This window comes from Schistocerca piceifrons, chromosome 1, assembly GCF_021461385.2.
Source record: "Schistocerca piceifrons isolate TAMUIC-IGC-003096 chromosome 1, iqSchPice1.1, whole genome shotgun sequence".
NCBI classification, from domain to species: domain Eukaryota; kingdom Metazoa; phylum Arthropoda; class Insecta; order Orthoptera; family Acrididae; genus Schistocerca; species Schistocerca piceifrons.
In genome coordinates this window covers 1,062,081,316-1,062,105,908 of record NC_060138.1, presented here as the reverse complement: position 1 = coordinate 1,062,105,908, position 24,593 = coordinate 1,062,081,316, and the positions used below count along the sequence as shown (strand labels likewise).

The 24,593-nt window shown below is 37.7% G+C and overlaps 1 protein-coding gene across 2 annotated transcripts in view; it reads left to right on the top strand.

Moving 5' to 3' along the window:
- Positions 1–24,378, top strand: part of LOC124753135 (small integral membrane protein 14) — an 86,506-nt gene extending 62,128 nt beyond the window's left edge. The window contains exons 1-5 of one of the 2 annotated variants that reach the window (XM_047249015.1): positions 14,722–14,882; positions 15,002–15,114; positions 16,709–16,757; positions 20,478–20,614; positions 23,920–24,378. In XM_047249015.1, coding sequence (XP_047104971.1) covers positions 15,040–15,114; positions 16,709–16,757; positions 20,478–20,614; positions 23,920–23,964 — 306 coding nt within the window. In that variant the 5' untranslated portion in view covers positions 14,722–14,882; positions 15,002–15,039 and the 3' untranslated portion in view covers positions 23,965–24,378. Of the gene's footprint in view, positions 1–14,721; positions 14,883–15,001; positions 15,115–16,708; positions 16,758–20,477; positions 20,615–23,919 lie in introns of those variants that run through there. The other variant, XM_047249016.1, reaches the window with a different exon arrangement.
- Positions 24,379–24,593: the final 215 nt, after the last annotated feature.

Sequence of the window (24,593 nt, the reverse complement as noted above, 5' to 3'; positions counted from 1 at the left end):
TTAAACCATCTGTGCACTGTCCCACTCATGTCACAATACTTGAGCTTGTCTAGCAGAATTTCATGATTTACACAATCAAAAGCCTTTGAGAGATCACAAAAAATCCCAATGGGTGGTCTTTGGTTATTCAGATCATTCAAAATTTGACTGGTGAAGGCATATATGGCATTTTCTGTTGAGAAACCTATCTGGAAACCAAACTGACATTTTGTTAGTACTTCATTTTTACAGATATGTGAAGCTACTCTTGAATACATTACTTTCTCAAAAATTTTGGATAAAGCTGTTAGAAGGGAGATTGGACGGTAATTGTTGACATCAGATCTATCCCCCATTTTATGCAAAGGTATAACAATAGCATATTTCAGTCTATCAGGGAAAATGCCCTGTTCCAGAGAGCTGTTACACAGGTGGCTGAGAATCTTACTTATCTGTTGAGAACAAGCTTTTAGTATTTTGCTGGAAATGCCATCAATTCCACGTGAGTTTTTGCTTTTAAGCAAGTTTATTATTTTCCTAATTTCAGAGGGAGAAGTGGGTGAGACTTCAATTGTATCAAATTGCATAGGTATGGCCTCTTCCATTAACAGCCTAGCATCTTCTAATGAACACCTGGATCCTACTATATCCACAACATTTAGAAAATGATTATTAAAAATATTTTCAACTTCTGACTTTTTGTTCGTAAAGTTTTCATTCAATTTGATGGTAATACTGTCTTCCTCTGCTCTTGGTGGACCTGTTTCTCTTTTAATAATATTCCAAATTGTTTTAATTTTAGTATCAGAGTTGCTGATTTCAGACATGATACACATACTTCTGTATTTTTTAATAACTTTTCTTAATATAACACAGTAGTTTTTATAATTTTTGATAGTTTCTGGGTCACTACTCTTTCTTGCTGTCAGATACATTTCCCTTTTCCGGTTACAAGATATTTTTATACCCTTAGTAAGCCATGGTTTGTTACAAGGTTTCTTACGAGTATATTTAACTATTTTCTTGGGGAAGCAGTTTTCAAATGCATTTACAAAAATGTCATGAAATAAATTATATTTTAAATTGGCATCGGGTTCATGGTACACCTCATCCCAGTCTATCTGCTGTAGGCTTTCCCTGAAATTTGCAATTGTTAAATCGTTGACTGAACGTACTACTTTGGAGGACTGTTTGGTATTGCTAAATGGAGCTATGTCATATATTGTAACTAGCTGTGCGCCATGATCAGAAAGACCATTCTCAACAGGCTGAGCATTTATCTGGTTAAACTTATCTTGGTCTATAAAGAAGTTATCTATCAGTGAGCTGCTATCCTTTACCACCCGAGTAGGAAAATCAATAACGGGTGTCAAATTGAAAGAACCGAGTAATATTTCAAGGTCATTTTTCCTATTACCCTCTTTCAGAGAATCTACATTGAAGTCCCCACAAATAATAATTTGCTTCCCCCTGTCTGACAGATAGCACAACAAGGAGTCCAAATTTTTCAGAAATAGATGAAAATTTCCTGATGGGGACCTATATACAGTTACAATTATAAATGTGCCTTTATTTAATTTAAGCTCACAGGCACATGCTTCTATATGTTTCTCTACACAAAACTTTTTTGTTTCTATACTTTTTGCACAATGATAACTTTTGACATATATGGCAACTCCTCCTTTCTCCATATTTTCTCTCATTACATGTGCAGAGAGCTTATATCCACTTACATTTACCTTATCCATATCAGTAACAATGTGATGCTCAGACAGGCATAGTTTATCTATTTCATTCTCAGCTTCTAAATCTTCTAAACAAACCAGAAGCTCATCTACTTTATTCTTTAAACTCCCAATATTTTGATGAAATATACTTACATTATTTTTAATTATACTTTTATGAGAACCTTTCCTTATTCTAACATTTGCAGTACTCTCCTGTCTGAGTTTCTCATTGTGCTTAGGCCTAGTTCCTATACCAGTGGTCACACGGTGTTCAGAGAGGCAGATTATGTCAACTGGGTTGGGTGACTTTAATTCATCAATGCAGTTACCTGGGACTGAGATACAACTTGGTGGAGATAAAATTTCTGGTGATTGGTGAAAATTTATAATTGATAGCTGTGATTGGTGATCCAATGTGCTAGAATTGTGCTGTTTAATTTCTTTCCCAAACTGAAGATTTGTTTCAATCCTGACCTCTCGTAGAACTTGACATCTTTCTGTCTTACCTATCCTAAAAAAAGTGCTGCTCCAACACCTGTAACCACTGGTATTTTACCATTCATGGCAGTGCCTCCCCCCCTTAAATTTCCTGCTATTACCCCAGCCAGTTTCCCCTTCCCTTTCCTGTTGAGATGTAGGCCGTGCCTGGTATAGTCCCACCTACTGAGATAATCAACAGGAACCACACCAATATGAGCCCCCGCACCTGACCCAAGCAGCCGTTCCAACTCCAAATTAACTCTCCCAACAGAAGAGTTCAAATGAGGCCGGTCATGGCGTCTCAGGACAGATACAAATTCAACATTGGTGTGTCTGGATGCCGACGCAATCTTTACCAGGTCACACTCTATACTGTACCCAGGATCTCTGTCGATGCTGTTCCCTGGCCCTCCCACAATAACCACGTTGTCTTCCCTGGTAAATCCTTTACAGAGTGAACCTAAATCCTCTGTCACCTGATCCAGACTAGCACTTGGTTTGAAAAAATTTGTGACCTGGTATTCTGGTCCTAATTCCTCCTGCAGAAGTTGGCCTACACCTCTGGCATGAGAACTGCCTAACAACAAAACTTTCTTCCTTTTCAATGACTTTCCTACATTCTTTTTCAATTTCCTATTGAAAGTTTGTTGTGTCCTGTCTACACCTACCTCTGCTTGAGGCTCATCAGTTTCTAACTGAAGCAACAGGTCAAACTTATTTTTGACATTCACCACAAAACTGTCAGACTTAGTTCTAGGCCTGTTCCTTCTGCTACCTGTTGCCACTTCCCACCTCTCTTTCCCCTTCTCCCTCCTTAACCTGTCCAGGTCTTCCCTAGCCTGATCTAGCTCAGCCTGAAGGGCAGCAATTTTCCCCTCCTGTTCCACTATCTTCCTATCTCTGCTGCAAATCCTACATAACCACTGATGAGCCTGATCCACTTTCCCAACACCCACGCCACTGCAGTCCCCCCAGTGAAAAAAACTACTACATCCATCACACCAAACCCCGGAACTAACAATTCTACGGCAAGTCAGGCACTTCTCACTCATGGCAAAAATAATACTTTAGCTAGAATAAATCAATTAAATTACCGAAAATCAAAAAAGACGTTACAAGAATTAAGCCTATTCACGAATGTATATAAGCAAGTTTCTGATTTAAAATTCCGCTGTTTTTCTGAGATCTGTATTAAAACAATGAAGGTATACGCTATATATTATATATTTCACTCGATGGAATGAAAAAAAGGACAATTAAACGAGATACTTTAACTTTGATTCTCCAAAAACGTTACGAGAATTAGGTCTATAAACAAATGTATATAGGCAAGTTTCTGATATAAAGTTACGCTGTTTTTCTGAAATCTGTATAAAAACAATGAAGTTATACGCTATTTACGGTAGTTTACTTATTTGTTACCGAGAAACTAGTTAAATTACTGTGAAACAAGAAACAAACACGTTTACAAAATTTAAGCCTAAGTGCGACTTCGCGAAGTTACGATCTTTTCGTGTTTTCTAAAAAAATACGCAAAGAAAAGTCAAACCTTTAATGGCAAGACTAAACGATACACTAATGCACGTATTTAATTTGTTGTCGGCGTTAAACTAAATTATATTCCTGTCTAAATCACTTAACTTTCTGGAAATGGTTTCTGGCGTCACTTACTCGGCGGCCATCTTGGTTGGCTTTCATGAGCAACATTACCATATGCCAAGTTTGTTTCGTTAATCGATGATACAAACATTGCAATAAATAGCAAATCAAGTGTAGTCTTAGAATGATCGGCTAATAAAGTATTTGTGTACATTAATCACTGGTTCCTAGCCAATTATTGTCACTAAACTTTGGAAAAACACACTACATGCAGTTCAAAACTTGTAAGGAGTGTCCCACGAGTATATGCCTAACATACAATGACAAGCAGATAGAAGAAGTGGACAGTATTAAATTCTTGGGATTACAGCTTGATAATAAATGCAACTGGGAGGAGAACACCACAGAACTGATGGAGTGTCTTAACAAGTCTCTATTTGCAATGCGAATTGTGTCAGACATAGGGGATACAGAAATGAAAAAGCTGGCATACTACGCTTACTTTCATTCCATAATGTCATATGGGATTATTTTTTGGGGCAATTCATCAAGCCAAGCTAAAGTTTTCTGAACACAAAAACGTGCAATAAGAGTTATATTGTGGTGTGAACTCAAGAACATCCTGCTGAAAACTGGTCAGCGAACTAGGGATACTAACTACTGCTTTCCAATATTTTTATTCCTTAATGAATCTTGTAATTAAAAATATATCACTTTTTCAAACCAACAGCTCAATTCATGGAATCAGTACTAGAAATAAGAATAATCTTCACAAGGATTTAAAGCCACTTATTCTTGTACAAAAAGGTGTGCATTATTCAGGAACACACATTTTCAATAACTTGCCAGCACCCATAAAAAACTTAACAACCAATGAAATTCAGTTTAAGAGAAGCCTAAAGGATTTATTGGTGGCCTACTCCTTCTACTCCATTGATGAATTTCTCAGTAGAACCAACTGATTTGTGATATATGTAAAATGACTCTTTGGTATAGTGTTCATTAAAAAAATGACTATCATTCCACCTGGGACCAGTGGAAGGTACATTAGCTTATTTGTTTCAGTTGTAAATATTTGTCATGTATTATTGTTTTTCTGACATCCTGGAGGACCTCCTCACTACGGATCAATTGGAATGAAAGTACATCTAATCTAATCTAATTTTTTCTGCCAAAAATAACGAACGAGCATTGCAGCGTGAGCGAAAGCATTATCGTGATGCAATTTCCACGAGTGGTTTTGCCACAATTTTTGTCGTTTTCATCAGATTGCTTCATACAAACGGCGCGTAACTTTCAGGTAGTATTACTTATTGACCTGATGACCATGAGGCAGGGACTCATGATGCACTGCCCCATTGTACTCGGTGAAAACAATGAGAAGAACCTTACCGAACTTCTAGAATTTTTTTCGGTCTTCGTCTTTAGGCAGTTTCCATTTCGACGATTGGCCCTTGGTTTCGACATCATACGGTTACACCGATGTTTTGTCCTCAGTTACAGCCTCCTTTAGAAGTTTTGGGTCGTTGTCGATTTCCTTCGGCAATTCCTAAACGATGTCCGCGCGACATCGTTTTTGGCCGAAATTCGGCAGTTTCGGAACAAACTTTGCTGCTACACGTTTCATGATCAAAACATCCAAAAAACTGCTTAGGGTGAGCCAGAGGATATGCCGACATCATCAGCAACTTCTCTGGTGATGAAAATGAATGAAATGAAATGTCGCGTGGTTAGGGCCTCCCGTCAGGTAGACCGTTCGCCTGGTGCAAGTCTTTTGAGCTGACGCCACTTCCGCGACTTGCGCGTCGATCTCTGAAGGTGATTCGGCTCTTTCCCAGAACCATTCTCTTTACTTCTTCCACATTATTGTCAGGAATTGAGTCGGCCGTGTTGATGTACTAGGGCGTCCAAGGTGGCCATCGTCTTCAAGAGTCCTCTAGACCCTCGTTGAATCGTTTATACCTCTCGTAAACTATTGTCTTACTCACAGTAGATTCGCCAAGAACCACAGATATCATCTCGAATGTGGTGCTACACTTTATTCCATTTTTCAAGCAGAATTTAGTGCAAATTCCTTGATCCATCTTTTTCGAAAGTAAAAATTCTCCAAGCACTCGAAAACACGTATAAACACGTATACCATTTTCGACTGTCAATAATATGCTAAATACTCAATACAGCTGAAAATGCAAACATACATCACGAACATGTGCACCAACAGGATAAAAAATTTGAAGATTGGCTGTATAAAGCCTGCGAAATGAAAAAATTCCCAATTACTTTTTGACCACACCTCGTATTCACCTTTGAATATTTTGCATGCAGTGTCACAGGTCCACAGACAAATTTACGGTAGCCGGAAAAATGAGAAGTGGCAACACAGTGAAGACGGCCAACAAAAGTTACGTGAAGGTGCGAGTCTATGAATTTCCTCCAGTCTACCACACTATTTCAGTAAACCAACTAAATATGAGTCTGGGGAAGATCCAAATGAAAGATTACTGCAGCGAGAAGAATAGCTTCGAAAAGAAATGACGAGTGGTTTGCAGAAAATGTAATAAAAAGGTTACAGACGTGTTTGAGAATGGAGGTAGAGACAGAGACAAGTGGTACCATACTGAAGTAAACAATTAATTATATTTATGCAGGTTATCAGTAGAAGGAATTTCAAAAACACAAACATTGTGAAGTTTGGCCGTTACACTTATTGCTGTCTTACACATGCCAGCTTAGAATAAATCAAATAAACCTATATCGAAGTATCTCATATTATTTTCTCATTTATCTGATTTCAGTTTTTACGTGTTGGTTTTTCTGAATAAGAAACTGTGATGATAAAACAATACCATTTTCAATCGTCAGGCAATACGTCAGCTTAGCGCAAAATTTTTTAAAACAGTTACTTAAAGGGAAGTTGTGTTCGCATTCCGGATAATTTCCTGCATTTCGTTATTTTTTACTTTTATCTTTGTTTAATTGCTTCTGTATATACAAAAACTAGTAGGGAATCTACAGAAACAGCTCGTCAAAAATGGGTTGTTTGCCACACCGTACACATCATTACATCTTACTGTTTACAATGAGGAAACTGATGAGGTTTATTTGAAGTAAGTGACGCTGCTATAATATTATAAACTGTTTGCTACGTTTTACATTTAATGCATATCAACAAGATGCCATCATCTTTGAAATTTGTTGGCGTGGAGAAATTGTATTTTAACGTGTGTATATGTGCATACCGTGCATGCTGCCCTGTACTTGACAATTACACAACGTTTTATTTTCATGTATCAAAATTTTCTTCATTTGGTAAAAATTTCATACTTGACCGTTTTGATGGGAACAAATAGGGTTTATCACAGATTCTTTCTTGTGCACATGTGTTGATGGTAACATTGCTCTTATGCCTGGTTATTTGTAGAATGCAAAGAAAACCTAAAACTAGATGACAAGACTGACACTTCGACCCTAGCTAAAATTCCGTTTGTGGCTATTTAAATGAAAAGATATCAGTGATTCGTTCTTGTGTACATGTGTTAAACATTCAGTTGCATATATTAGAAATTAAAATAGCTTTCTTTTAACGTGCAACGAGATGTCCGTTCTGTGAAAGTGGCTATTCTCTTCTCACACTGCAGGTTCTCGTTTCTATGGAATTTATTTATTTATTCTTTGGTCATGGACTCTAGCTTATAATTTTCAATGAGAGCACTGTGTGCGTCTTACATTTGTATTAGCAGAAAGACTAAGATAGATGTAATATCTACCATTTCACATTACTTATAATGTATGTGCAATAAATGTAAATATGTGTACAACGAAGATAACGGATAGTATTCTTTACAAACACATAAAAGGATATTACATATTTCCTGTTACTATGTAACACTGACATTTAGTTTCATTTTTAATACTCACACATACTGTATGCACATTTCTCTTGAGATACATATTTAAATGACGTATGAAAAATTTTATTCTCTTTTCTTCCATTATTTATTATTCCTTAACTGACTTGGGTACCTTGTTAACAAACCCTTTGCCTGCTTCATTTGCAGCAGTCATTGTCAATTTGAGATTTCGTTGTCTTGTGTAATAATTTTCGTTTCCTCTTGTTTATGGTCAAGTATGTTTTTATTTAGAAAGTGTTTATCACCACATGATATACAGGGTGGTCCATTGATCGTGACAGGGCCAAATATCTCACTAAATAAGCGTCAAACGAAAAAACAACAAAGCGGAACTTGTCTAGCTTGAAGGGGGAAACAAGATGGCGCTATGGTTGGCCCGCTAGATGGTGTTGCCATAGGTCAAACGGATATCAACTGCGTTTTTTTTTAAATAGGAACCCCCATTTTTTATTACATATTCGTGTAGTACATAAAGTAATATGAATGTTTTAGTTGGACCACTTTTTTCGCTTTGTGATAGATGGCGCTGTAATAGTCACAAACATATGGCTCACAATTTTAGACGAACGGTTCGTAACAGGTAGGTGTTTTAAATTAAAATACAGAACGTAGGTACGTTTGAACATTTTATTTCGGTTGTTCCAATGTGATACATGTACCTTTGTACATTTCTGAGAACGCATGCTGTTACACCGTGATTACCAGTAAATGCCACATTAATGCAAAAAATGCTCAAAATGATGTCCGTCAACCTCAACGCATTTGGCAGTAGATGTAAAGATATTCCTCTCAACAGTAAGTAGTTCGCCTTCTGTAATGTTCGCACATGCATTGACAATGCGCTGACGCGTGTTGTAAGGTTCAAATGGTTCAAATGGCTATGAGCACTATGGGACTTAACATCTGATATCATCAGTCCCCTAGAACTTAGAACTACGTAAACCTAACTAACATAAGGACATCACACACATCTATGCCCGAGGCAGGGTTCGAACCTGCGACCGTAGTGGTCTCGCGGTTCCAGACTGAAGCGCCTAGAACCGCTCGGCCACATGGGACGGCATGTTGTAAGGTGTTTCCGATGGATCATGATAGCAAATATCCTTCAACTTTCCCCACAGAAAGAAATCCGGGGACGTCGGATCTGGTGAACGTGCGGGCCATGGTGACAACCAATCCACCTGTCATGAAATACGCTATTCAATATAGCTTCAACCGCACGCGAGCTATATGCCGGACATCCATCATGTTAGAAGTACATCGCCATTCTGTCATTCAGTGAAACATCTTGTAGTAACATCGGTAGAACATTACGTAGGAAATCAGCATACATTGCAGCATTTAGATTGCTATCGATAAAATGGGGGCCAATTATCCGTCCTCCCATAATGCTGTACCATACATTAACCCGCCAAGGTCGCTGATGTTCCACTTGTCGCACCCATCGTGGATTTTCCGTTGCCTAATAGTGCATATTATGCCGGTTTACGTTACCGCTGTTGGGGAATGACGCTTCGTCGCTAAATAGAACGTCCCGTAATTTCTCTTGTGCCCAGTGGCAGAACTGTACACGACGTTCAAAGTCGTCGCCATGCAATTCCTGGTGCATAGAAATATGGTACGGGTGCAATCGATGTTGATGTAGCATTCTCAACACCGACGTTTTTGAGATTACCGATTCTCGCGCAATTTGTCTGCTACTGATGAGCGGATTAGCCGCGACAACAGCTAAAACACCTACTTATCCATCATCATTTGTTGCAGGTCGTTGTTGACGTTTCACACGTGGCTGAACAATTCCAGTTTCCTTAAATAACGTAAATATCCGGTGAACGGTCCGGACACTTGGATAATGCCGTCCAGGATACTGAGCAGCGTACATAGCACACGCCTGTTGGGCATTTTGGTCACAATAACCATACATCAACACGATATCGACCTTTTCCGCAATTGGTAAACGGTCCATTTTAACACGGGTAATGTATCATGAAGCAAATACTGTCCGCACTAGCGGAATGTTACGTTATACCACGTACTTATACGTTTGTGACTATTGCAGCACCAGGGGACCATCATAAATCGTAATGATTTCAGTGTGATACGTTTCCCTCTGGAATTTATACTACAAGAGAAAGGTGTGGGATATTACTATTATGTAAACTTGTCCCATTACATCACGGAAAACAAAAAATATTGATTATTATGGCGTTATGTAAAGGGCAATAGAAAAGTTCAAAGGCGACAAACAAGAGCAAAAAACGTAGATAAATGAAATTAATAGTCTAATTTGCATAGTCACGTAATTATGAGTTTACCGTCTATTAATATCATGAGGCACGATACATCAAGTCGCTCATGCGACTGCCGACGTCATAGTTCGAATGTAATTGACAGGTCAACCTAATGTGAGTCTTACGTAAAATAAACAAAAGTAATGAAAAGAATTGATTGGTAATTCGATCTCAGGGCGGTTCTCCTTAGTGATGTTGAGGTTCGCAGGAGAGCTTCTGTAAAGTTTGGAAGGTAGGAGACGAGGTACTGGCAGAAGTAAAGCTGTGAGTACCGGACGTGAGTCGTGCTTCGGTAGCTCAGTTGGTAGAGCACTTGCCCGCGAAAGGCAAAGGTCCCGAGTTCGGGTCTCGGTCGGGCACACAGTTTTAATCTGCCAGGAAGTTTCATATCAGCGCACACTCCGCTGCAGAGTGAAAATTTCATTCTGGAAGTAGTCGTTTGTTTGACCCCTCACAGCACAACTATCAACAGTGCACCCATTAGTTTTCAGATGGAATGTCTCTGGCAATATGTTCTTGAAAGAAACTAAACTAGTCCATCTTGTGCATCCTTTTGCGCTCTCTTAAACGAAATAATAAGAAAAAATTCCTGAGTAGCTTTTATACGGATAATTTGAAGCAAAGACGCCTGAAAAAATAGACATTCGAAAAAAATGTGGGTTTTGTACATCTCCAGAAGTAACTGCGGGATAAACCTGAAACTTTTCACGTAGTAACTTACCAATACAAACTCATAGAACATAAAATTTCTTCTCCTGGTGCTTTCCAGTAGCTTACAAATGGAGGGCAAAGATGACACTTTATCTAAAAACGCCAGAAATGGCTATGTTTGGACCATTTTTACAAAAATGTGTATTCTGCATACTCTTTTAAGCCACTTTCATTAGGAAGACCATTTAAAACTTAGACTTGTTTTTGCAATGCCAAGCATATAAGGCCCTAAAAAACAACAAGGTGGAGGTGCATTGAAAACTGACTGATTATACTGCTGGTACTCAAATCTTTTATTGTGATCTACTATTGCTTTGTACTCCCTGAGTAAGGTAATATCAAAAGTCTTGATGCATGGGAAGTGACATAACCCTTTACGAGCTGAAGAATTTTAAAAAAATTATTTCACTTCCGAATGCTTTTTCTTATTTGTTTAGCTTCAAATGTTACTACAAAAATAAGAAAAAAAATCCAGAGTTCAAAGTTTTGGGAGGGGGCAGCGTCATGACCGTCAGAGTCAGATAAATACTAAAATAAAGTACTTTAGAGAACACAAAATTTATTATCCTTGCAAAAATGTACAGTATTTGATTTTCAAATTCAACCTTTGTTGTAGCTGTTTTAAATGCAAATTTGTCTTCTTGATTTTTAATTGGGAGATACATGAAAGTCCTTAAAACATGCCTTGTCCTACAATAGGCACAAATATACATTACATTTTTCGCTGTGACTTTTGCACGGCTTGTATCTGCAAGTATGTGGTGCTATAGTTCAATTCTTTTATCTTGGCGGCTCGCGCATGCCCGCCCAGACGCGGGAGATTGCTGCGTTGCCAGTTGCACACGACGCACGCGCCAAGAGAAGCAGCGCCATAGTATAGTATAGCTTGCAAGCTTACGTTTAGGGGGGAGCGCGCAGTTCATGAAGTGAAGCCACCACGGCCGCATTAACCCTTTCGCTGCTACAGAGACGTGCTCCCCGCATTCCGCGCTGTGCGCGATTTTGTCACTGCACTGCTCGCTCGCCTGTGCTGACACATGGTGTTCCGACTGCTTTGACACACTTATCATTCGATTCCACAAAAACTATTTGGCCCAAAAATTAGATTTTTACACATTTTCTTGGCTGATACCTTCCCCCCATAAATGACTTAATTTTGTTTCGATGTTCAACGCAGTTATTATGCAGCATTAAATATAGTAAACCATTGCACGAAATTTTGAAAAGTTTGCAGAGGTAAAAGTCCATAGCGTATACTTCCCGTATGGTCGATTTTAGTTGCCACAATGTTGCGAATGAAATATTGACAAGATACCTAAATTTAATATAAAATTTACTGTATAACAATATCTCATTTAATTTAAGTACCACATAGGTGTCGTATTTAATATTGAGAAATATTTCGTCTTTCGCGACTGTAACAAAAGTTTTATTTACACCATGCACAGCTAACTGTTATGAAAGTTGAAGACACCACTCTACATATAGGTGGCCTCATCTGTGAATAGGATGGATGACACAAATCATGGAATCATGGTTGCCTGGTGAAGAAACCAGTGATAAAACTGCTCCCAATGTGGAAAGTCTGTCGCTAGTTAGCCCTGCACAAGCCATAAGTGTAATAACAATTGTCATGTAGGATGTTCTGCATGGTCGTCTGGCTTACCCTGTTCTGGTGGGCCAACTGCCTGGTACTGGCATGGTGATTACCTTCCACAGTGTTAATCACATTTTCCTCCAAGACTGGTGTCTAAACATTGTGGGTATGTCCCTCATGATTTCCTGCTCCCTGAAACGATCCTGTCTCAGACAAACAGAGAAACACTGTTGCAAACATTGATTGCTGTGGTTGCTGTTGGCGGGGATGGGTCTCCTGATACAACCTTGCTGCCCTCCGCCCATTGCCAGTTGCTTTCCCTTAAGTAAACATCATATCGGCAAGCTCTCGATTCAAATACGGAACCATTGTGTACTGTGTTCTATCACATCCACTACAAGGTGAGTCAGCAAGAGAAGTGAATCGGACACAACATAGGGCGCTCGAGCATGATGTATGAGGAACAGTGCCATCCTCTGGGAGGAAACCATGCTGACTGTAACTATGGCTACATGGTACAGCGCATAATAGACTGCCGTCTCTGTAACAAAGTACAACTGAATAAATGTTCTCTAGCATGGAAATCATGCATTTCCAGACATAAGCTCATTAGAACTTTTTTTGTTCCTTACTCTCTCATCGATCAATCCCTAGAGTTTGTACATGGCGGAAAAAAATCATACTGTATAAAGCTAAACTTCACATTGTCTTGTTGTTTAGGGCCGTATATACTCGCAATGCAAAACCAACTATAGTTTTTAGGTGGATTAGGACATGATCTTTCTAATTAAAACAGTTTAAAAGAGTTTGCCGAAGACTCTTTTTTGTAAAAGTGGCCCAAAAACAGCCATCTTTGGCGTTTTTAAAAGAGTCATCTTTGCTCTCAATTTGAAAATTATTGGAAAGCAGTAGGTGAATGAAATTTTATATTCTAAGACCTTGTATTGGTAAGTTATAGCATGCAAATTTTCAGGTGTATCCTGCAATTACTTTCAGAAACATAAAAAACTTAACTTCGTATTTTCTCAGAGGGTCTGTTTTTTTGGGCGACTTTGTTTCAAAATATCCACATGCACGCTACTCCGCAAATCCTCTTTTTTTTATTATTTCGAATAACAGAGCGCAACAAGTTGTGCGAAATGGCCTAGTATTGTTTCTTTCGAGAAAATGTTGCCTGAGATGGTATGTCTGAAAGTTGCCGAAAACTAACGGGTGCACTATTGACAACTGCGCTACGGAGCCAAACAAATAACTAAACAGTTTTTGATGTTGCTGAGCAACAGTAACAATAATTTTTAAATCAACACACCGTCCTTTGGTTGTATTGCTGTTTATTTAATTACGACCTGGGTTTCAGATTTTTACGCCAGTTTCAAGTCACTGAGTTTATGCAATTAACACATATTGCAGGGCATCAAGCTCAAAATTGGCCATAAATTAAGAAAAATATTCGCTCCCCACAAAATTCCATGGCATACACTCAGTCACTTGAAAATGGCATAAAAGGCCGAACCTGGGTCGTAATTAAATAAACAACAGTACAGTCAAATGACGGTGTGCTCATTTACAAACAAATGAGTATCGTGCTTGGATATTTATTTAAGCTGGCTAGGTCGCATAAAAAGTCATACAGCAGGTGAAGAATGACATCATTGATCACGAAGTTTCAGAATTATTCCCGTTTCTGGAATCCAAGTGCAAAGACAGCACAAGGACAAACGCGTTACCAGCTGTTCACATAACATGAGATGACAGCTCACTGAGACAGTGTCATATCATGTTACACGTACAACTGGTAAAGATCTTGTTCTTGCGTTACGCTAGAACTTGGACCCCTGAAGATAGAAATAATTCCGAAACGCGTCATGCATATTTTGTGATCAATGAAGTCATTCTTCGCCTGTTGTAAAATTTTTATCCATTGTGGGTGACGAACTGCGACTGTGATTTAAATTGGCGATTTAACCGCCTAATTTTTATTGACGTAGCCACATCAACTGCATATTTACTTATTTACTTGAATGGTCGCTAGCCTCCCACGTTATTTTATGCCACGCCCTTGTAAAGTGACTATATTTCCAGAAGTATTGAATTAGTGATCGTGAAATTTCACCAATTTTCATTGGAAACAAGTGAGAATGTTCACACAAAATTTCATCAAATTGTGTGATGGTCATGCAGGAACTTTTCCGAAATTAGATCATTTGGCATGGGATGACCTCCTCAGTAACTTTCAAAACAACGTCGGTGACTGATATACATCAAGGCGTTGATGCGCACGCTAAAAAGATAGCCGCTTTCCGAATGCGATCACCCACAACTGCATTGCTAACGAATTGAAGACGAGGCTACAGTGCAACACTTGCGCAGCTGGCCATATCACTGCAAACAACAAACTCGCTAATCAGTACCATTGCGTGATTGGCTGTCAGGCCGACCAATGACGGAAGATTACCAGTAGAGCTCTCCACTCTGACGGGAGAAGAATTGTTTTGTAAATAATTATTATTAGGTAACGAGATTACAGTAGATATATACCTACACGATCTTGAAATGCAATAAATATTCGTGTGCATACACCTGAGAGGTGAGTGTCTTTGATACTCTGCTGTTAAGTTGTTTTGTGAACAGTCTGTTCAGTACACGTATGACAGTTTTTTTGACAACCAGATGTACAGCTGGTATTTGTTGTTGCGGTTGTTTCAGCATTTTCGGAAGAAACTCGAAAAACCTTTGCTAGTGCAATGTCAGACGACGGTGCCGATCTTTGCGAATGCTTATGCAGCCATGAATTAGCGATGAGGCGCCTGCTGTCACTGGTAAGTCCTGAATCATTATTTCTGCCACGAATAATATGTGACACTTACGGGTAATTGTAAAAGAGACGATGCAAATCACCCTTTCCATATGTTTACCTCCTAAATTAGTTATTCTAACCTCGAAGTTATTTGATGTAGTTCACTCGTTTGGTAGCGTATTGCTTGTGAAATTATTCATGCCAGGAAAAAATTCATCAAATCCCTGAAGGTTATGTTATTTCCTCGTTCATTACAGTAATTTACAAAATAAAAATGCAGATGATTTAAAGGACAAGTAAAGATATATTTTGAAATATATAATTCAACAGGCTACTGTTATGACGGCACATAAGTAAAGAATGCAGTTGCCGTTACGTTCGTTTTTGTCAGGATGCCTGCCATTTAATTATTTCACGAAACATTTTTCGATGTGCAATAGTAACTGGTCCTGTCACTTGAGTTACAGTATTAATGACACACAAAAAACTTTGAAATGATATTTTTTTCGTGTAATAACAAAATAATGTAACATTGGCTTTCAGTGAAAGTTGAAACAGTTCTAGCTTTGCTGTGTAATAATTGTGATGGCTTTAATGCCGTCAACTGTGTTTTTAATAGGTGGTCAGTCTTATTTATGGTAACACCTTATATGCATTATTACTGTGCCCAGATGTGTAAAATGAGTAACGTCTGTGTTTTTCAGATGAGAATTTAGAATTAGTATATATTTTATTAAAGTCATAACCAACTACATTGCAGGCCTACAGGCTTATCATTATGCTTGTATTTGAACCATTGTTGATAATGTCTGTGATTTCTGAAGTTTTCCCCTATTGCTCAGCTGGCCAAAGTTATTGATGACTGCCTTTCATACAATTAACAGTGCCTTTATTTATTTTTATCTTTATGATTATTGCAAGGGATATACACCTTGACATGGAATTGTTTGCCTCTTATAAGACTGCCCTCATCACAAATGCATGTGTAAAGTTAGACTAATATATAATTTTTAAATACTCTTGACAACAGCTTGTGCTTAAAATTCATCATCAAAACTGTTAATTGTTTGTACAAACCATGTTGCTTATATATCTAACTTTGCTTAGATTCTTTACAAATCGCTATAAGAAATGTGGTTGCAGGTCATGATATTGTAATTGTGAAGTGCTTATGATTCTGTATCCTCATATTTTATACATTTCATTGTATACACTTATATTTTTAAGTGTATTTGACTCTGCAAAAGTTTCAAGAAACATGTAGAAAATAGATTATACTTACATCTCTGTATACAAGCAAACATTAATAAGAAAAGTCATTTAGCTGTTAAAAGCAGATATGCAGTTTCTCTTGGTATTGTGGCTTAGCCTTAATTTATGTGTACATGTTCATTTTCAGCAAATTTTAGTTACTTTAAAATTCCTAATGTAATTTTTCATATTTATTTCACCAGTTTTTGGTTGAGGTATCACATGTAGCATCTTGACAGTAAAGCTGTTTTCTCAAGATGTCATCATAGTTTGCATATTAAACTGTCATTGTGGAGAGTTAATATGCTTTGCTAAATATTGCCATTTAAATTTCATTTTGTATTTAAAAACATGTTTGGTTACAGCTGCGGCAGTCGCAGGCGTACTGTACGGACAATGAATGCTTTCAAGAATGTAAGTTTAAAAGAGATTTTGTGGCCTCTCTTGAGATGCATGTAGCATAATGAAATTTCAAAGTTAATGAGTTTTCTTTTATGAAATGTAATTTTCCAAAAAAGATAAGTAGATCCACAAATAATTAACAATTTCCTTGTATATATGAAGATTCCCGACCTTTGTCATCAAGTTTAAAATAAATTATGTATATCAAGACAGTGAGGTGCAAAGAAGGCGAGAGTATGAATAGATTCAAATAAAGCTCATAGAAATGCATGACCAGAATTATGACTATTTAAAAGTTATTATCAAACTCATGTACATCTACAGCCATACACTTACGATGTCTGGGGAACTATAGCAGTCATTATTGCTCAACTGGAATGTGTTAATGTTTACTGAGAAGATCAGTGGTTCAAGAATTGAGCCTGGGGAACACACACTAAATAATTCACCACGCTGATTTTATTGTTTCACCTGCATGTGTTAGGGCGACTCCTTGTTGTGTTACGTAAGTAGGATTTTGTTCAAGCTAATTGTTTGTCTTTGATGTCATAGCATGGGAGTTTTTGTACTGATGTGGTGTACACAGTCAAAAGCTTTAGCGAGAGCACAGAAAATGCCTGCAGGATACCTTCTACAGTTCAGTTCACTTAGAATTTCTTTTGTGAGACTGAATATTGCTCTCTCTATGGGGGGCCCTTTGCGAATACCAAACTAGAAAGGTGTCAGTAAGCCATTTTGTGTTAGGTGTTCATATAGCCTGGTGTACATTATTCCCTCTGATATTTTTGAAAGAACTGGCAGCAGAGAGGTACCAATAACTAGATATCACGTCTCACTGCTTTTGTGTATTGACATTATTGTAGCATGTTTCAGTCTAGTAGAAAATACCCCAATGGTTGGATAAATAGCGCGAGTTGTTACTGTTGAAGTCGGCACATAATTTTAGACACTTCACTAAGTGTCTGTTTCTCATTCATTGTAAAAAAAAAAAAAAAAAAAAAAAAAAAAGTCCCCTCAGACCATGAACTGTTGTACAAAGTACGTATTTCTATGGGTTAATGCAAGAACAACCAGCATCAAAAAATGGTATTTGTGGGAATTGAGCATTGAAATTTAGAGGAAAGTTTCAGTGCCATTAGTGCTGTTAATAGTTTATTCCGCAGTTTCATATTTGACACTTAAAAAGTATGATCAAGAATGTTATTACTTGTGCTGTCTGAAAATTCTGTGGTACTTTTCTTCATTAGAATTTGTCTGACATTGGTTGTTTTTGTACTGAATTAGTTTCAATAACTTTTAGACATTGGTTTTTATATTATATTTATTAATTACAAAATACACCTATTTTACTGTTTTAGGCAATACAACAAAATTGGGTATTTGTACAATTAAAATTGGTGGATGTTGCAATATTGGAAGGCATTATCCATATAGAATCATCACTATGTGTATCAGTCCATAGTAGAGAAAGATTAACAACTCTTAAAAACTCAGATAAATTGCAATTTTCACACTGTAACATTATTCATCATCACTTTCATCTGGTAAATAGTCTACACAGTCTGCTGGACGACATGTAACAGTGTCTTACGTATAGCTAAGTCAGAATATAAGTATTTCTTTTTTGTTTATGACTTTGAATAATGACTACAGTAAGGAGGAAGCATAGCTTTGTGATTCATAATTCTGCTTCTTTCGGCATATGTTTTTGTTTTCCATGTCTTCCTCCACTCTTTTTTTTGTGAGAAATGCCAAAATTACTAGTATGTTTCTTTTCAACAGTTACTCGAATTTTCATTAAGGTTAAAGCTAATGTGTTTGGTTAGATTGTCTGGCACACCTAGATTGTTTCCCCACTAGATTTTTGCAAGAAGTATTTTCTTGATAAGTGGAAACTAACTGCTGGTACCTACTGCATTTCCTTCTCTCAAGCACACATTTTTCTTTGGGTATTTTAGTATACAGAACATACTATTTGTTGATTTTATGTCTAGCTCAATAGGTTATAAAACTCCATAAAAATATTTTCCTCGTCTTGTTCATTAAATTTCTCAAAGCATTTTCTTCAACATTTACATGTCTGTTTCAATCTCTTACCTGGCTGTTGTTCTGCCGTTGTCAAAATGTGTTGCTTCCCTTGTATCCTGGCTGGTTTTTTAATATTATGAGTCCATTTTGTTGGGTCAGGTTTTTACTTTCTTGTGCAGTTCTTCCTTTGAAAACTTTGCCCTGACGCTCCATCAGCTGGTAGCTTATCCTTAGCATTGCCATTAGTTTCAGTAACACACAGTTTTCTTTCAAACGGTGAACCAATAGAACTAGCAGTTCAAGGTGCAGTTACACTGTTCAGGTGTTTTGCATTTGACACTGGCTTCAATTCCTTTCTTTTTTTAGATTAGTTGTGTCACTTTCAGATGCAGAGCTTGCAGACATATCAGTAGTGGTAGCTTCATGTGTGCCGTGTTCTTCAAAACTATCGCCAGAAAAATCAAGACCTTTGAAAGAAGTAATTTTCAAATCAGATATCCTGAGAACTGCGCGAACTCACAATTTTTCTCATAAGAAACTGAAAATTTTGTGTGTAACTACAGTGCTTCTTAAAGAATGTCTGCTAAAATAGCAAAATACATCTTCCTCACCACAAAAACATGTTTTCACAATATTTACCATTAGTGTAATGTAAGTCAGGCATTAAATAGTGACAAGCTGAAGTCAAGGAATAAATAGTGGCAAGTCAAATTCATGTAACTGAGCACATTTTGATGTTAGATTAATCAAAGTTAAGATTGGCTGTTTAAGCAATGAAGAACTCAGAAGATCCTTCACCGATGGAAACATTGGTTATTGTTGCATGAAATACTTCCATGCTTACAGTATGACACTGGTTTTCCAGAAGCTATGTTCTGTGGAAATTAGACTTTGGTTATTCTCACATATAAAACTTGGTAACTTTCTTAGCCGATTATGCAAACTAAGTTACACTGTTATCAATCTGAAGATTTATTTGAACACAGTTCATTACTATGAATGGTCCTGTTGGTGGAGCTAGGCCTACAAACTGACTTTCCCAGCAAGTTATCGGGTTACCTATAGTTCACTATAAAATTCCAAACCATGATGTAACTCGGCATTTATGTATCTCAAATCCATAAAAAATTGACGTTACTTGTTCTTGCATTAAGCCTCTGATTCATCCAGTGCTTGATCAACTAGTCTTTTAAACTTGAGTCACAGTTCCTTTACATGCTCCCAAGCAGAGTCACATGTTTTGAGGCCTTTGTGACACTGCTCCCCCATTACTCCACTCGTATATCTTTTTATTTAGTTTTAGTTTCCCTTTACAGTTCAGTAATTGTTGCTGTATTTGCCTCGTGGTCATTTCTGCAGTTTCAGTTCAGACATCTTCAAAGTGGTCAGGTCTATTTGTTACCATTAAAGTTACTATATTTCCATCTTATGTGTACTTCCGGATTGCCTTTTCTCCAGTGACATTTATAACCAGAGAGCATGGCTTCTGAATTTGACTTATCATTGAGGGAACATTAAATTTGACATTTCAAGTGTCCTGTAATATGAGGCACATTATAAATGTACTGTATCACATAATACTACAAATCAAAGCACAAATTTACAAGCCCACGATGATGATGACCATTTAATCTATTTGACAATATTTGGGTATAATATATCCTGACACCAAACATTACATACTATTTTACTCTTTTTTTTCAGTACCTGGTGGACCACCAACAAATTCAAATAGCTTTATGATGATGCTTGTCCTCTGGATTGCTGTAGCAGTGATATTGTTCACACTACGACCAAATTCACTTCGAAGCCAAGTTGAGAAGCCTAAAAACAATGATTCTGTGAGTATCAGGTACAGTTTTAATTTGAGAATTAGTGAATAGCCATGAATTTTTTTGTAATGCATATCACCTTTTCTCGGTCTATAGATCTGGAGGATTTGCAGCAAATTCAGAATTTTTATAAATATATATGTTATAGTTTCAACTTAGATTATATGAAACATTTAAACATTCATTACCTAGCACACCATTCGTTTCATAGGAGGGAAGTGGAATATACTGGTTCTACAACCCTCCTGTCATGGCATTCTGTGCCCCTACAGCCCACAATCCCTACAGCATTAGTCAAGAAAAAGTGTGCAGTGTAGTGATATCAATGTAATTTATTTATACACATCACAGACTATTTTAGAATAACTGTTAATTGACTTACGTATTGTCCCAGATATTATGTTTTTAAGATTCAACAGACTGGAGCTAACATAGTCTGCCACTTCCTAGTAGCAATCATAATGTTTTGTTCGTACATCTCTTGCCTCCAGTGCCCAATTATATGGATCACAAATAGCAAGAACCACAGGATTGTGTGAGTGTGTTATTACTAGGGACAAAAATTTAGTAACATCAGTGAATATAAAGAGAACATGAGTCATTAGGATGTGGGAACTGAATGTATTTTTAAGACAAGTTTATAGTCATTTTAGTTGGTGGACCATGTTGGGATGGGGAATGTGTTGGGTGGGGTAGGAAGAGCTAGCAGCTTGGAGGAAGGCAGCAGGTTTGCTGGCTGAGAATGTGGGAGGCAGGGGTACAGGCTAGGCATGTGATATGTGGATTCAGGGGCCTGTGAGGTGCAGTGCACAATGAAAATGACATGGAAGTGTGGACTGGGTGGAGGTGACAGGACAGAGGAAGATAAGACTGTTGGCTACAGTGTGTTGGGATAGTGGGTTGGCGGCGATTGAAACTCCGATATACCTCTTGGCCTCAATCTCTACTAACTGTCTGTCCCTCTGCCCTCTATTGAACAGTTTCCCCTTCCTCTGATCTATCATTCCCTCCCAATACATGACTGTTCTTCCAAATAGTGTTAGGAGAGGTATGGCTCAGAAATAGTTAAAGTTTAATTGGAGCTTTTTATTGGGAAAAATGAGGAATAGTGTGAAATCGATGAGTTGTACTTGAAACTATAATACTATTGAATTTTTATCCAACTGTTATGAAGAGGAAGGACACTCAAGCAGTTAAAAACATGAAGGGGAGGGAGGGCAATTGTCCCTCAAACACAGTGGTATATATAAAAGCTCAAGTTAACTGAGACATTTCTCTCTTAAAGTGCCTCCAATTTAAAAATAGCCAGTTTGTAATTGACATATGTGAGTGTAAGTCAAATGAAAACCTTGAATTTGTAATAACAGATTGAAATTTCGCGCCGTTATCCTGCAAGTTGGTAAGACCACTACAAACAGCATGCCGAATGGCCTGTAGGTGGCAGCATAGTGCAGATGCACACATACCGTTGCAGTATCAGCATAAAGATGGCCGCCCCAGTTGCGACTTGCACCAGGGAAGAGTTGTGACTCCACAGAACATTGCAGCAGTTTGAAGCCATAGTGAAGGAGAACCGCCGAGTGACACTGAATGACATTGCAGCATGTTTACAGATTAGTTACGGGTCAGCACACCACATTGTGCATGATGTGCTCCAGTTTCAGTGCCACGGCAGCTGACTCCTGAAATGAGAGAACGAATTGATGCTTATGAAGAACTTCTTCAGCGCTTTGAACGAGAAGGTGATGGCTTCATTGCAAGAATCGTTACTGGGGACAGAACCATCAGAAGGGAATGTTATGCTGACTCCCTTTTGGGACAAAAAAGGCATCATTTTGGAGCATTACATGCCTAGAGGGACCACTGTCACGAGTGCATCATACACAGATCTCCTAAAAAATAATCTGCGGCCTGCAATCAAATCAAAGCAACGTAGATTGCTGTCGGCAGGTGTCCTTTTCCAACATGAAAATGCAGGGCCCCACACTGCCTGTACAGCAGTTGCAACAATCACAGACCTGCATTTTGAGTGTCTTCCTCATCCATCATACTCACCAGACCTTGCCCCAAATGATTTCCATACGTTTGGACAACTCAAAAACGCAATGGGAGGAAAGAAGTTCTGTTCTGATGAAGAAGTATGCCATGTGGTGCACTTTGTAAGTGCTGGAGGACTTGCATTGAGTGTGGGGGAGATTATGTTGAAAAGTGATACAGCTTTGTACCACTTGTACACAATAAATAATATTTTTTTCAAAATATTTAAGGTTTTCATTTGACTCATCCTCGTATTTTTATTTTTAGACAATTCAAACATGTTTTCCTTCTTTATTGATTTTTATAATGGACCAGCCAGCCAAGTCTTAGTTAATGACTGCAGTAGAATTCTGATCAAATGTAACCCTTTTAAGAAGAGAGAAATATTTAATGAAAAGTTGCAATTTGAAGGACATTCAGTTTTAAAGGGAATTATGTCAGTTTCAAACAAATTCCACAAAAATGTCTGTCTGTAGGTATAATACAGCTTGTCTCATATGTACAGATTACTGAAATAGGGCAAGGAGAAAACCAAGGGATGTGAATGTAATTCTTTAGGAATATTCATTTGGGATGCAAACTGGCAAAAGCTCCAGAAAAGATTTGAAGTAAATAAATCAAATTAAACAGTTAAAACAAAAAAAATCAATTTTTGACAAAATAATTTAATTGGGTAGATAAAAAAAATCTACTAACCAATTGGCGGCAGAACACACACATAAAAGGGCTAGTAATTAGGCAAGCTTTCGGAGCCAGTCGCTCCTTCTTCAGGCAGAAAGGTTTAAGGGGAAGGAAGAGGGTTGAAGGGAAAGGACTGAAGAGGTCAGGAAAAGGGGAAGAAGAAGAAGAAGGAGGAGGAGGAAGGAAAAACACACACACACACACACCGCACAGAACTGCAGGTCGGGGTAGACTTACTGCACGAGATGCAAAGGAAAGACAGATACAAGTATCCAGACAAATTGAAACCACTGAAGGTCCACAAGATGAATTAAAAAGCAGGCATGTGTGCAGTTATGAAAGGCTGATGTCAGTGAACACGAAAGCTGGTAATGCTCACACTATTTCTGTGATTCTCACTCAGACCTCGCAACTATAGTACACACTCGTACCTGTGAGTCTATTTCCACTGATCTTCAGTTACTGTGAGCTACATAGACAATGTTTAAATGGATCAGTTATGTAAATACTTTTAATTTTATTCTTGATTATTGAATTAATGTAAAATTTTCATACTTTGAAATGAAAAAGTAATGCACTTGTTTCACTCTTTCCAGGACCCCACAGGAAGTCCACCAACTCCACCTCCAACAACTAACTGAAAAATAGATCTGAGTTATATGCTATCTCCTTTTTTGAGAACTAATATTTATCTGAATGAAAAGATCTGATTGTAGCTTTACTTTGTATTGTTTCGTATACAATTTGTATTTGCAAGATGGAGTTGATGTACTCCATTGTTCCAGCACTGAAAGACATGATTTTTCTTTGCACAGATGATAACATACTTAACTAGGAAGTTTAATTTTAATAATTTTCACTTTTGAAGTTTATTAATGTGCAACATCATGTTGTGTATTGGATTTCTGAAATATATATCTGTTGTTAAAATATTAACATTGTAAAATATTTTATAAATTCAGTTACATCATTTATAAAGTGCAGGTGTTGTAATATTTAATGTATAAACCTGTGTAAATTACTCAAAGTAAATAAAAATGAGTTTAATGGTGCTACTACTCAGTTTCACACTTTTTCAGGTGATCTTTACCTTTATTACTAAGAGATGAAGCTAGTTTTATCTATTGAACGGGTTGTCTGAAAAGAGGAAATTTAGTTTTCTGCAGTTTTTAGACTAATGATTGGGGCACCAGTGACGTAGTTGTATTCCACCTCCACCTATGTGCCCCCCCCCCCCCCTATGACCCTAATTTATTCCCACTTCTTGCAG